At 41.2% G+C, this 13,866-nt stretch overlaps 1 protein-coding gene across 15 annotated transcripts in view; it reads right to left on the reverse strand.

The window, feature by feature from the left end:
* CDK12 (cyclin dependent kinase 12) overlaps positions 1-13,866 on the reverse strand; it is a 79,815-nt gene that overhangs the window by 22,660 nt on the left and 43,289 nt on the right. For 4 of the 15 annotated variants that reach the window (XM_036407913.2, XM_036407916.2, XM_036407910.2 and 1 more), the window contains exons 14-16: positions 12,656-13,489; positions 670-778; positions 88-214 (exon numbers count right to left, since the gene is read on the reverse strand). In XM_036407913.2, the coding sequence (XP_036263806.1) occupies positions 12,747-13,489 (743 nt within the window). In that variant the 3' untranslated portion in view covers positions 88-214; positions 670-778; positions 12,656-12,746. Of the gene's footprint in view, positions 1-87; positions 215-669; positions 779-10,206; positions 13,490-13,866 lie in introns of those variants that run through there. The other 11 variants (XM_045570815.1, XM_036407923.2, XM_036407918.2 and 8 more) reach the window with 8 other exon arrangements.

Consider the following 13,866-nt stretch of genomic DNA (forward strand, 5'->3'; position numbering starts at 1 on the left):
TCATTAAAGATATTGGACAATAGAGAGAAATATGGGAGAAACATAACCCTGTTTGGGGTTGGGGGGCAGGGAGAGGAGCACACCTACCTGGCAGCAGGAAGGTGGAGGTGAGGACTGGAGGCTGGTGACCTGCCCAGTTCTGGGCATTGAGGATGGAGAGAAGCAGCCTCCTAGTGTCTAGCACAGTGTTTGGATAGGTGATCTCCCATCTAACCTGGAAGGAGGTGGAGAAGCTGATGAGATGCAGTAAGAATGGACAGCACTGCCCTATCCTGACTTGGAATAAAGGGAGAGAAAATAGCTTATTGGGAAAAAGAAAGCAGGGCTATGTGTGCACATGAGGTGGTGGGTGAGTGGAGCAGGTGTTACAGAGGAGAGGCTGAGAGTAACTGACATCAGCATCCCACCATAGAGGAATATCCATTAGCACAGCTGGCCTTGAGGAAAGAATGGGAATGAAATGACTGCTGATGCTAATAAAGGGGGTTACCTACTCTATCCAGGAGGGAGAAATTGTTAATCAGAGGTAGGATACCGTAATAGGGTCAAACAAAAAGCTCCGGAAATCTTTGCCAGTAAGAAAATGTGTGTGTGTGTGTGTGTGTGTGTGTGTGTGTTAGACCCTTACAAAAACAGGCCTGTGGCCTCTGATTGACCTTAGATCCCTACCTGGCTTGAGTCTGTGAAAGACATTGAATTTGCCAGGGCTTCGGATATCACGTGACTGATGGGCTTCGCCAAATTCCTCAGGGGCCATCCCTCCTGCTGCTACTGCCACCTGCAAAAGAAAATGACAGGTTATATTAGACATGAGACAAGGGACTAGACACCAAAGAAGGTCTCTGGTCTTTTACCAGGAGCTTGGCTTTAGGAGGTTAACAGTGATGGTGACAGTCACCATTATCCTAATTCCCTTCAACCTAAACAGGAAGCCCAGAAGGATTCATGAACCTTAAGTATGTTCCCAGAGTTTTAACTGTCCTAAGAGTCCTACCTCCAGGGAACCAGTGCCCAGTCTGATAAAACAAAAACCATGGTTCCTATATTTAAGTTAAGGATTCAATAGAAATAGAAGCTGTGAAACTCAGAATTATAAAGGGCAATAAAGGTTCAAGGTGAAAGCAAAGTTAATGCAAGAAGGTGACTGGAGGAGGCCATTTAGTTTTAGATCAGATCATCAGCTTGAACTCAAGGCTCCTTTTGTCCAAAACAGCTTCTTCAAGAAGGGCCCGGAGGCAAAAAAGAAAAGGTCCAATGAGACAGAAAAGATGTTTGCAGGACAGCAGACATGATGGAATTTGAGCACGTAGGTCCATCATTCATTCATTCTCTGGTCAGCGATTTTTAAGCCTTTTCATCTCCTGGCACACATAAACTAATTACTAAAATTCTTTAGCATACCAAAAAAATACATCCTTTGCCAATCTGACCCAAAAAAGCGATATAATGTTGATTCATTCACATCAAATGGCTATTGTTGTGTTGGCTGTTGTCTTTTTTTTTTTTTTTTTTAATTTTACAATCTAAGAGCAAAGAGGTCAGTGTCCCTGATTAAACAGTCAGGCATTGCATGTTTGCAGCACACCGGTTGGAAACTGCTGCCCTAGATAAAGATAAATATGCATGGAGACCAACTCCCTATTCCTCCTATGCTGTCAGTTAGGGTGAGATGGAGAAAACATGAAGGCTTTGTGCTAGGATCTATTTCTTTGTCATCAGCAGACAATGTTCATTTTGCAGACCCGCTGCCCCTCTGACCTGAACCCATAACTCTATCTCTAGGCACCTGAGTGGTGCCTTTCTCCCTCCAAGATTCTGCTTCCAGCTTAGGGACTCTTCAGCATTCCCTCTCTGATCACCAGCGGCTCCCAGGCACATATGCATAAGTATCGGAAGCTACTTGTAGATACATCTGGGGGAGGTCCAAAGAGGGGAAGGGATCTGAGCACCAGAGTAAGATGGCTTTAGAACCTGCTGAGCCCGCCAGCCCACTGGGTACACTATTTAGGGCTTAGGTCACTGTGGAGCACCACTCCACCTTCTTTCTGCCCCATCGAAGGAGAGAACCAACAACTCAGAACTACCCCCCCCCAAAAAAAGGGGGGGTGCAGGGGAGTAGAGTTCCCCACCCCCAATTTCCCTTTAATCTCAGAGAATATCCCGTTTTACGTGGAGTTCTATAATCCCTCCTCCTCTCATTCAGTGACTTCCCTTAGTTTTCCAGCAGGTGAGATGTGTTTTGTTTCTCTCGTCCTTCTGATTTCGCTTTTTAGTACAGCTGTATTGTATAATAAATACAAAGAAGCCTGAATTGAGATGTAGGGTAAATTCCTCACATTGCCTCTGAGGGTCTTCTGACTATCACACCCCCAGAGATGGTAGCAAAGTGTTCCTTGAACTTTGGGGTAACTCTGACAGCATTAGGATTTTTACCCATGACTGTCACTTGCTTTCCAAGGAATCGGAACCCTTGACTCTAAATAAAAATTACACTTGTATAATATAGAGGTCTTTGAAAAGTTAGTCTTTGAGGTAAAAATATATAAAGACTTTTCTCAAGTTTTTTTCTACCAATATTTTCATATTTACCTTTTCCCCCTCAATCTGTCCCTCCCCCCTCAAAACCTCACAGCCCTACCTTCCTGTCCTAAGGAAGCTCATGGCTCTCAGGAATCAGTGATCTGAAAGTCGGGGGCTCTATACTCAGACTAAAATTCTGGTTAGCATTTTGGCTTCTTGGATTCCAACCTTGGCCCGATGCCACTAGCTACCTCACTGGGAAACTGTGGGCAAGGCACTTCCCTCTCTAAGAACTTGGTTCCCTGCTCTGTAAACTGAGAGGTTGAGTTAGGCGATCTCTAGGGTCTCTTTCTAGCTCTGGCCATTTATAATTCTATAAGGGAGAAAACACTGGTGTCTTTCCATCAGGAAGTGAGACATTCCTGCCCTGAGAACCTTCTCTTCTAGCCCAATGCAGTAAGAAGCTCCCCTGCAGATTCCTGTCTTCCTCATGCTAGCTGAACTAAGGGACAAACAAGTGAGTTAGGAAGCCTTCTTTTAAGTGTCAAATTCCTTCTATGACAAAGAATATTAAGATGGTGATCTAACTCTAACCATGAATATTGATAAAGCAGATAGGAGGCAAGGCAGGTAATGTGCAGGAAAGAGTATAATAAGCATGCTCCCTCACAACACACACCCCAAACTGTTTAAGAGTCTGAGCACACATTTGGCTTTGCCCTAGAGAGCCCCTATAAGTAGTGGCTGCTTATCTAATACAACGTGTGTGGACATGTGTAAACAGATTCAGAGCATCACCATAAATGTCCAATCAAAGCACGCACACACACTCACTCTGTCTTCTCCTACTCTAGAACACATATGCCTGGTAAGAAGCTATGGTGGAAGGAAACACCACAACCCACTCTTCCCCCTCCCCAAAGTCAGAAAGGAAGAGAGTGAGACAGGAGCTACTTGGCTTCCTATAAATTGTTTTGTCCTTCCTCACAGCTGCAATCAGAAGCTAAGGGCTCCCGCAGGCCTTGTTCTGATCTGCTGCAGGCGATGGAGGGTTTTTGAAACGAAGAGGACTTGGCTGCAGCCCCATTTCAGCTGCCATTGGGGCTGGCTAATGGGCTCATTCGGGAAGACCCCTGCCTGCCGCACTAAAGAGTCCCCCGCCGACCCCCTCCCCAGTCCCAACCCAATTAATAAATGGGGGCTCCCACTTTATGACTCTGGGAGCAGGAACCAGAGATACAAATGACCCCCAGGGAGGGACAGAAAAAGGCCTTCCAAGAATCAAGCCAGAGAATTGTGCATCCACAGGCACATGCTGCCATAGGCTAGTCATATCCCATTTTCAAAGCATGAAAGGGAAAGAAACTGGAAAAAACAACTGTATTTCCTTTCCCAGATTTGGAGTAGATAACACTCTTCAAGTCTATGACACATCCCAGCAACTCTGTTTTACCTGATTTCCAATCTGAAAAGGGTAGAGTGAGGGTGACCCCCTAGGCACACATCACATGCATAACTATTTTCCAGGGGGCGGGAGGGAAGCCCCTCCCAGACTCTACAATACTGAACATAGACATATCCCATCAAGTGGTTAAGAAACATTTCCTACTTCTTAATAAAAAAGCAGCTACCACTTTCCAAGCTCTCATCACCATCAACAGCATAAATATGTCCTGGGATCATCATCTTCAGGCTTTTATCCCTCCCCTCACATCCCTCCCTTCACATCCAAATGACCAAGCCTTGCTAATTCCTATGCACTCACTTTCTTTCTTCTCATTTCAGTCTTAACTCTAGTGCAGGCCCTCAGGGCTTCACATCTGACCAGAAAAATGACATCCTAGACAAGCTTCCCTGCTTCCTTCACCCAATACAGCTGCAAATGTCTTCAACATTATATTCATCTTACCATGCTCTGCTGTTAGTGCTTACCAAATCAAATTTAAATTCTTCATTTGGCCAACAAGATTGCTCCTCTGACTTCATCCCTAATATTCCTTCCCAGTAACACTCCCGACTAGTCCATTCACAGCCCTCTGCACAAAACACACATAAACCTTCCATAAATGTCCCCTCTCTAATCACTTTCTTCTGTTGCATATTCCCTATCTTCATTACCTTCAAAAAGTCTTTTCTGGTTAACTCAAATTTTTTCTGATTATTCCTTTACTTTGGCTCCCCTGTTACTAACTTATTTTATAACCTGACTTAAAAAATACCATTCCCAGGTTTGAGACTTATCTCACTCTAGACCCAAAAGTTCCTAAAGATGGGGCCCTCCCCTAATTCCCCCCAGAAGTTGCCCGATACTCCGGACACGACTCAGCTAATGAATTACTGTTCCCCACTGAAACAGCGCCCCTGGTATAACTCTTGGGATATATATCAAACAACTACAAGGAATAAAATCTTATTCTCAACATCAATTTTCAGCTGTCATCTTCCCCTACCGATATTAAACTTGGCACTCAGTCTTTCCAGAGTTACAAATTGTTTCATGACTTCAAAGTGTATTGCAAAACAAATAAAAAAGCTTAGCCAACAGAAGAATTTGCTTATCTCCTTGATTCTCAATACCTAACACTATTTTCTTTGAAGTCCCCTTACTTAGGACGAGAAGCTCCATTTTGTTCCTATTTCTAAGATTAATCCTATTTTCTCAGGTCATGACCTAATTTATTAGAATGCAAATCAACCCAAGAGCCAATAGTAATCTTCCAGCCCTGCCTCTAGCCTACTCCGACCATTAGATTTTTTTGGATGGTCTCTAGGAACAGAGAAGTTATTCAAGAGTCTTTCAATCATTTAGTGAATACTTCCTTAAATTAACCTCTCTCTCAAACCTGATTCTTCACTTCCTCTAGTTTAACCTTGTGGGGTTAGATAGGAAAAAATGATTTGCCATTCCTGTGTACCGCCTACATATGTTCAGGTTAATAAGATTAACTTGCCTTTTGATCTTTCCATTCCTTAGCTTCAGGTGCTTAAAAATCAATGTAATAAAAGCAAAACTCTTAGCACAGTACCTGACACACAGCAGTTTCCTGACAATGTTAGTTCCTATTGGCCTTCCTTTCTTTCTTCCAACACCTTAGGTTTCTTCTTTCTGAGCCTGTACACACTCCCCCCACATCCCCACCCCCTGCTAAAGATGGCAGTAAACAAACTAATGTTCTATAGCTCTAACATTCTGATTAGTTTGCTGATCTATGTACTGCCTTCACTTGGACTTAAAATGAAGGAGAGAGGAATAATACTAGTCTCCAGGTTGACCTAAAAATACAAACAAAAAACACTTGCAGTTTTAAAACTCCAAAAATACAACTTTTTAATGTGATGCATCCATATCATTCCCTCCTTATTCCTGAATAGAAATTCTTGAACTACGTAGATAGCAGCGCTAAGCAAAATGTCCCTATGTAAGTTATTTGCTTAATATAATCTAGCTTTCCTAGTGAAAATGTCTTCGTACCATCTCCCAGGCCCTACCTCCACCCATAAAGGTAAAACTACTGCTGCTCAGTGATGCTTTAATGAGGCCTTCCTGAAACTCCTAACCTTTAAGGCATTCTCCCCAAACTTTCACTAGCCCAACCATAATTTTTTCTCCCATCTATAGCCCTATTTTTCTCCTCCCTCCTCCATTTTTCTTTATAAGCAATTATACCCTAAGTCTTTCTTCAGCTCAGCCAGGAGATTGCTCTAGTGCTCTCCTTCTTTCCACCTCCTCATATTGTTTCTCTTTATATGAAACCTTTGGTCCCTAAACAGAAATTGCAAGGTCAAAACCAGAAGTTCCTGAATTTATAAAAGGGTTCAGGCTCCTAAGCTGTCTTTGAATTCAGGCTCTTTTCCCTAGGACCAAAGCATTCAAAATTGCATTAACCTTGGGGTGGTTGTCTGCCTACAAGCTGATCTTCACCAAGGGTACCCTCGGTAGACAGTGTTGTAGTTCTGGGGCACAGGAAGAAGGATCCTCTTGAGACAGCCCATCTGATAGGCTCCTTAAAGCAGTGGTCGCCAACCAGTGGTCTGTGGGCCACTGGTGGTCTGTGAGGTCCGAAAGGTTGGGGACCGCTGCCTTAAAGTAAGGGGAGGGGGGGGACCTCCTCCAAGATCCAGGCTTCCTTCTTCACTTAACTATGACTGCTATGTGGTAGCCTTTTAATTAAGGTCTCTCTATGCTTCCTCCTCAGGGATGGTTTGGTTTAGATACAATGGCCTTTATTCCTTTGACTATCAACATTATCTCCAGTTTACAGCCATGGCAGAACAAAACGTCCAAAATTCCATCTACTTCTAGGTCCTAGGGAACCTATGTCTATGTTAATTTACTTCACGGCTATACCCTCTTATTCTAGGGAAGTATGCTACAGCTGAAAACTTCACTAACTAATCATCTAAGGAATTCAAAACTAACTTCTCATCAGCCTCTTTCTCTCAACCTTGGACTACTAATTTTTGAAAGAGATATAATGAGGCAATGTGTAACCGCCGCAGCGAACACCCTGTTAGGGCTGTGACCAAAAGCATTTTGCCACCATAGTGATTATCATCCGGGCATCAAGGCAGCCCTCATCTGCTTTCTCACGGATAGCAGGGCTCTCTTCTCACCAAACCTTACTTCCCACAGACACCATCTGCAACTGAGCATAAAAATGTCATCAGTAAAAGCAAGTCTCAGGATATGAGGGAAGAGAATAAGTGAAGGCTGAGATTCCCTCTTTCCTAGACTAGTAAAAAAAAATATCTCGTACCCCACACAACATAAAATTAAAAGCTCCTTTCACAGCTCCTAACAATTAGAAGAGGAAAAAAAAGGAAAAAAAAAAAAAAAAGCAAAAAAAAAAAAAGCATGGTTATTTTGTGTTCTCCAAAAGTTGAAGATCTGGAAAAGACATTTGTCTTCTAAGTTGCCTCTCCTTACCCTTCAAAACTGTGAAGTGGCCATCACTCTAAATACTCTGACAAGTTAAGCAATCAATACCTCTGGTAAGGCTTAACACATGTGAATTGGGTAGTGAGTAGGGAAAAGAGAAAAACAGTAAATCAGAAGTAGGTGGACAGGAGATGGAGACAGCTGCATATGGTGAGTAGTAGTCGAGTATCACTAGTAATTCCTACAGTTGTCTTACTTCCCCCAAAGTCTCAACCCTTGGAGTAAACTGACGTGAAAGTGTTCCCAAGGCTGAGAAATGCTACACCTGGTCAGTAAAATTAATCCAAATGTCCAGGAATGTTCACCTTGTCCCTCAGGACAACCAGACTTAGCAACCCCATCTCTACCTTGGAATGGTTAAACATTTACTTGAGGAACTCTCTACTTCCACTCCACCTAGCCCTTCAGGTGACTAAGTTGTGAATAGAGAAGTAACTCAATACCCCCAAACAGTCAAGCTGTGGGGCAACCTTAAATAACAATGGAAATCCCAGTTCAGCACCAAAAATATTAACTTCTTTAAGGCATTAACCTTACCGTACAATTAAGGATGCCTGTCTGGGAAAAAGTGCCAAACAAATTTAGGTACTGCACTGTATGGCTTTTAGTTAGCATTGGATGTGATAAGAAAAAAAGTCCAGTTAGGACTTAAGCTTTTAGGCCCAAAATGGAAAGAGTAGCCATTGCTATGAGTGGAAAAATATACTCTATTAGAGTATATTCTAAGTTGAAATTCACACTCCTACTCATGAATCTGAAACAGATAAGACTAAAAAAATAATTCTTTTTCTCTGGAGCGTAACCAGGAACACAGGGTTACAGGAATTGGAATAACCTTGAGCTCTCCATTCTCCTTCTGGATAAACATGTGACAGCCCACAGGTAAAGGTACATACTTAAGAGTTTGGGGATTCAAAAGCAAGCTGGCAACCCTCATTGGATTAAAAACCACCAGTTTTTAATCCAATTTCCTCCTAATTTTCTTGTTCAGGTGTACCCCTTAATTTTGTATAATTGCCAACCCCATTCATAATTTCCTGATACCTATCTCCCTCTTCCTTCCTGTCTCTCGATGGGTTTTACCTGCTCTCTGCCTACTTGTACCACAACTGCAGGAATGCAACACATATTACAAGGGAAAAACCAGTTCTGTGTCCTAAACCATGAAAGAAAAGGGAGAGCAATTATCTCCTCAGGTGGAGATAGTAAAGATTTTGGAGACAACGTAATTTTAGCCTTACAAATAATTTTCTGGATTGGCAATGTATCCGGAAATCTCAACAGTGCTAGAAGACTAATTCCCACGCTGGCCTTACTCATGGTAGCATAGGTCAGGGGTGGTGGTGATCCAGGTTTAAAAGACTATTCTTCAATCTAAACACCTTGCCAACTTCCCTGGATGACAGTTGAGCTCAAACCCACTTACCTCTCCCTTCAGGAGGAGTCAGGGTACATGAAGCTCAACTTTTTTGATGGCCTAAGACTACTATTATTTGTTAACGGTTTTCTACTTTAAAAAAAAAAAATGACATCTTACAGTTTTCCGCAACTTTTAAAATTTTCTTGTTCCTAGCCTTGTGTTTTGAAACACCTCTTTAAACACGAGGACCTTTATTTTGGTAGTTTATGAATCTGCAGTGATTCTGAGACAAAGAACCCCTAAGATAAAGTGGAGGGGGGAAATGCCTTTCATACTTAATTGGGTTTGCTCAGTAGGGACAGATTAAGAAGTAAATGCAATGGAGCAAGTGATACAGTAACAGGAAATATTTAATTTTCCAATCTCCACTTTCCATTTTTATAAACTCAAAGAAAAATTTTAATATATTACAAAATATCTGTACACAGACAAGGTACACCTGATGGGGGGCAAAAACGGAGAAAGGAATACAGTGTCAGGAACCTAAACCAGGGAGAATGAGGTGGCAACTGACACTTTTCTGATGTAGCATTCTCTCTCAAAACCTGCTAGTAACCATTTTAGTACTGTAACTATATATGCACATCATATATATATACACACACACACACACATATATATACATATGCATATATACATATATACCCGTGTTTCCCCAAAAATAAGACATCCTCCAAAAATAAGACCTAGCACATGGAAAAATAAGACATCCCCTGAAAAAAGATCTAGCACATCTTTGGGGGGGGGGGGGGGATTAATATAAGACACTGTCTTATTTTCGGGGAAACAGGGTACACACACACACACACACACACACACACACACACACACGTGGTTGGATGATGTCTATGGCATAAGCTAACAGAAGTCCTACTTACAAATCTGTGCTAACCGCCCTGCTTTTAAACATATAGATCTGATGTCATTTTCAAATCCTTACCATTCCTATAGAAAGTTGAAAAAACTAAAAAAACTGGATCAACTAATTTTGTTTTCAAAACCACAAAAATAACTATGATCAAACCAGTTCTGCTTCATTCATGAACAGAATCAGATTTCTCACCTGTTCAAAATAATGTATTTAATGGACTTAATACCTCCCATGGTACATTACTTAACACCACTTTTGGGAATTATTTAAATTTGTAGTTTTCTAATAGTCAAGTTGAAATTCTGCCAAATCTTTACTTCCATTATGTTTATAGATAACACAGCTGAAAAATTAACAAATACCTTTTCTTCCTTCACACAGATTCCAGGATACTTAAGTGAGTTCCTTTTTTCCTCTGCTTTTAGAAAGAGTCAAAATTACCAAAAAAATTTCCCCCCATTTTAAAGGTTAGACTTCCAAAATGGGGGTCTGGGATTGAGATGGGATCATACATACACATACACACACATTCACCCCCTTCCATAGTAGCAGAGAATGATGGAGACATAAGCATATCACTTAGTATATTTGGCATAATTAAAAATAAGGGGTGAGAAGGGGAAGAAAAAAGTATTGTTGATGATTGCTGATAATAAAAATGTAATAAAAATGTATAGAAAATTTTATTCATATTTGATGGAAAACCAATTTTTTTTCACTGAATATATACTTATTAGTTCTTTAATCAAAACTGGGAAAGTGGGATCAATGCCTCAAATTCAAATATTCTAAAATACAAAGGTCTAAGGAGTCAACAGACAAAAGGTTCAGATTCCATGGCCTGTGTGGCTCAGTTGGCCGGGCATTGTACCGTGCACCAAAAGGTTGCCAGCTTGATTCCCAGTCAGGGCACATGCCTAGGTTGTTGGCTCAATCCCCAGTTGGGAGTCGTGAAAGAGGCAGCCAATTGATGTTTCTCTTTCTCCCTCTCCCTCTCCCTCAACATCAATAAAAAAATCTTTAAAAAAAAGTTTCGATGAACTTTAACGCAACATACCAATACCATGTCAGTGAACCTAGCAAATCTAATTGGACATATTGGTATAAAAGGCCATCAATGCCAAAATGGCTGGTAGGTTCTTTCTAATCAATGTTTGGCCCTGAGGGCAAAGCCAGACCAACCCAAAGAATAAAGAAATACACACACCAGGAATCTACCTATTTCAGTGACAGGGAAAAATAATCTTCATGTAAGTATCTGAAGAGGGATCTTCTTTCATTTCGCTAAAGTTTTTTATTAGTGCATCTTTCTCTTACAAGTAGTCTTTAATATTTTAATATAAGAACTTGGCATTGAAACATGAAACTTCACTTGAGTTCTGAAAACTATTCTTCAAGATGCTGAAGCACATTTGACTTTTCTTTGTAAAAAAGGAGCTAACCTACTTTTCACAAATGTCTAAGTCTGTGCAGATAATTTATATAAATGTGTATGTTCTTAAACACATATGCTGGTCCTCCCATAGAAACAAAAGCCAGAATGAGAAGCCTCCCAAGTTATCCCACCCTGAAAGCTTTTCCCTTTCCCGTTTCCTTTTTATAAGAAGGAAAAATACTTGCCATGAAATCATAATTTAATCACTTTTTCCAAAACCCAATCTCTCCAGAGGAAAATCCCTAAAAGAATTGGAAGGATATGCATGCGGAGATGTGTATGTCAATACTGTTCTTTCTTATGTTCTGCTCTTTCAAAAGTATTTTTTTTAAAGGTTTCAGGTATTGAAATATCATTATCTTCAGAAAAATATCTACCCTAAACTAAGTTACATTTCCATGTATTTCAGGGTGTTTCTTTTCTCTTTGACAATATTAAAATGCTCTGTTTCAAAGGTTTAGTTTTTGGGTTTTTTTTTTTTACATAAAAATATATGTGTAAACAGTATGCTAACTGCTCTTACTAGTCATCTAGGACTGAAGGCATCATCTCTAGTCCCAACTCAGCAGCAATGACCTAGGCTGTATGCATTTATAAATCAACTGCACCATTAGAACATGGTTTTAAAAAAAACAACGAAAAACATTTTAGAATTCAAGAGTTACAGAGAACAAAAAAAGTGTTTGAATTTCCTTTCCTTTATTTCAAAAAAGATAAAGAATTATCCCAGGTTCTTGGGCATCTCAACGATTAATTTTTTTCCAAACAAATGCCTCAAAAAGAGACAAAGAAAAACTCTATGAAGATGGGGTAAAAAAGGGAAAAGATGGGATAAAGTCTACCTATTGCCCAAGAATTCCACTTTCTACAACCTGCTTCAAATGCAGGAAGAACAGTCATGTCTTTTGCCAAAGCAAACTTTAAGGGTGAATAATTTATTTGGAAAAAAGGAATGTTAAAGATGCTCAATGGGGAAAAAAAGAGTTTACTTGAAAGCAAAAATGTGAGGTGGTAGAGAGGAAGGAAACGTTTATTTAAATCAGCCAGTCACTCTTTGCCCCTTACAGCAAAAGCCTAAGAGCAGCTCAAATTTTGTGAACACTATTCTTTCTTTAAAAAACAAAACAAAAAAACTAAATTCAAAAGAACAAAACATAAAAAAATAATCCTAACTTTAAAAACCTAAAGAGCCTCTCCTGGGCCATTTCAAAAACTGAAACTGTTCTCTTTTTCTTCTGCTCAAGAAGTGCGGGCAATGAACTCATAAAGCATTTACTTTTCCATTTAATGACCCTCTCCAAATTCTCCATTTATATTTACCAGGTAGAGCTGAAGTAAATGTCCTGACTATAACCAACCCATCCAGGGGTAAATGCTGCCAACATCATTATTTTATAGGTCTCGTGCTTAGTAGCAAGTGAGCAAGGAATACAATGAATAGCTTTAAAATAGCCAAATGCAGATGATTACCTCGCTCTGGTAAATGATTTCATTAAAGGTTCAGAGGACTGGATGGAGGATGGACAGGGAAGGAATCTTTCAGGACACTGAAGTCTCTGGGTTAGTAAGGAACTCCTCTCCCTCTTCCCCCTCTTGGCGGGACTCTTGTAGGTCCCCGATAGAGTTTTCCATAAGCAGAAGACTGAGCTGGGCCCACCCAGTTAAGGCCTGCTCCTGAGCTGCTGGCTCCACTGGTTCCTGGCCCCAGCTCCCCAAAGTTTTGCAATTTGGTCTCTGCATGTGCCACAGAGTTGCTGCTTCCCTCAGCCTTCAGGAATGGTTGCCCGACCACTGAGTGTAATGCTAAGGGGACCCTGGCAAAACGGAGGTCCTGGTCCCCTGGAAACTGCACTGACCCTGTACCCTGGTAACTGCTGGACTCCCCAAGGTGGCTCACAGAGCCCGAGAAGGTCCTGTTCTTCACCAGGGTCTGGGCCAAGGATTCTGTCAAGGCTGGACCAGAACTGCGTTCATCAGTGTCAGTGGCACTGAACCCTGTTTCAGGCCCATCAGTGTTTCCGTAAGTCCTGTCGGGATGGGGTCGGGTAGAGTATTCCATTGGTCTCAAGGCCTGGTGCTCATGTGGCAGGTGGCCAGGAGGCTCTGCTTCAGGCTGGGATAAAAGTTGCAGCAAGGCGGCTGTCACGGCTGGGTTCAACTCCTGGGGGACGCTGGAAAGATCGCCTTCGACCAGAGGGGGTGGAGGTGGCGGCGGTGGAGGTCCGGGGGGCTCAGGGGGCCTCTTCTCTGGTGGAAGAATGTGAGGAGGACATGCTGTGGAAGGGTTACTTCTTTTAACACCATCTTAAAAATCACATGTGATTATAACACAAACATACATACACACACTCGCACACACAAACACTACCCAACATAAACATATCAATACAAGTAACGAAATATATATAAAGAATAAAATCTTGGGATCAGGAAATTTCAATTTATAAATAAAATCAAGTGATTAAAAGAAAAACAATTGCATTCTGGATCTAACAGCTGTTGTAAAAAGATCGTATGTTTCAAATATTGTTCTAATTTTTGTCTGAGATTTTCTCCATTTCCTTCCTTAAGGAAATGTTCTAATAATGTAGGCTGTTGGCAGCCTTCCTGCCCCTTTTTGCTGTTGAATCAAAACATTAATGAAAATAAAGTAGAAAGAAGGAAGGTGAGAGGGAACAATA

The sequence above is a fragment of the Pipistrellus kuhlii genome, unplaced genomic scaffold, assembly GCF_014108245.1.
Source record: "Pipistrellus kuhlii isolate mPipKuh1 unplaced genomic scaffold, mPipKuh1.p scaffold_m20_p_37, whole genome shotgun sequence".
NCBI lineage: Eukaryota > Metazoa > Chordata > Mammalia > Chiroptera > Vespertilionidae > Pipistrellus > Pipistrellus kuhlii.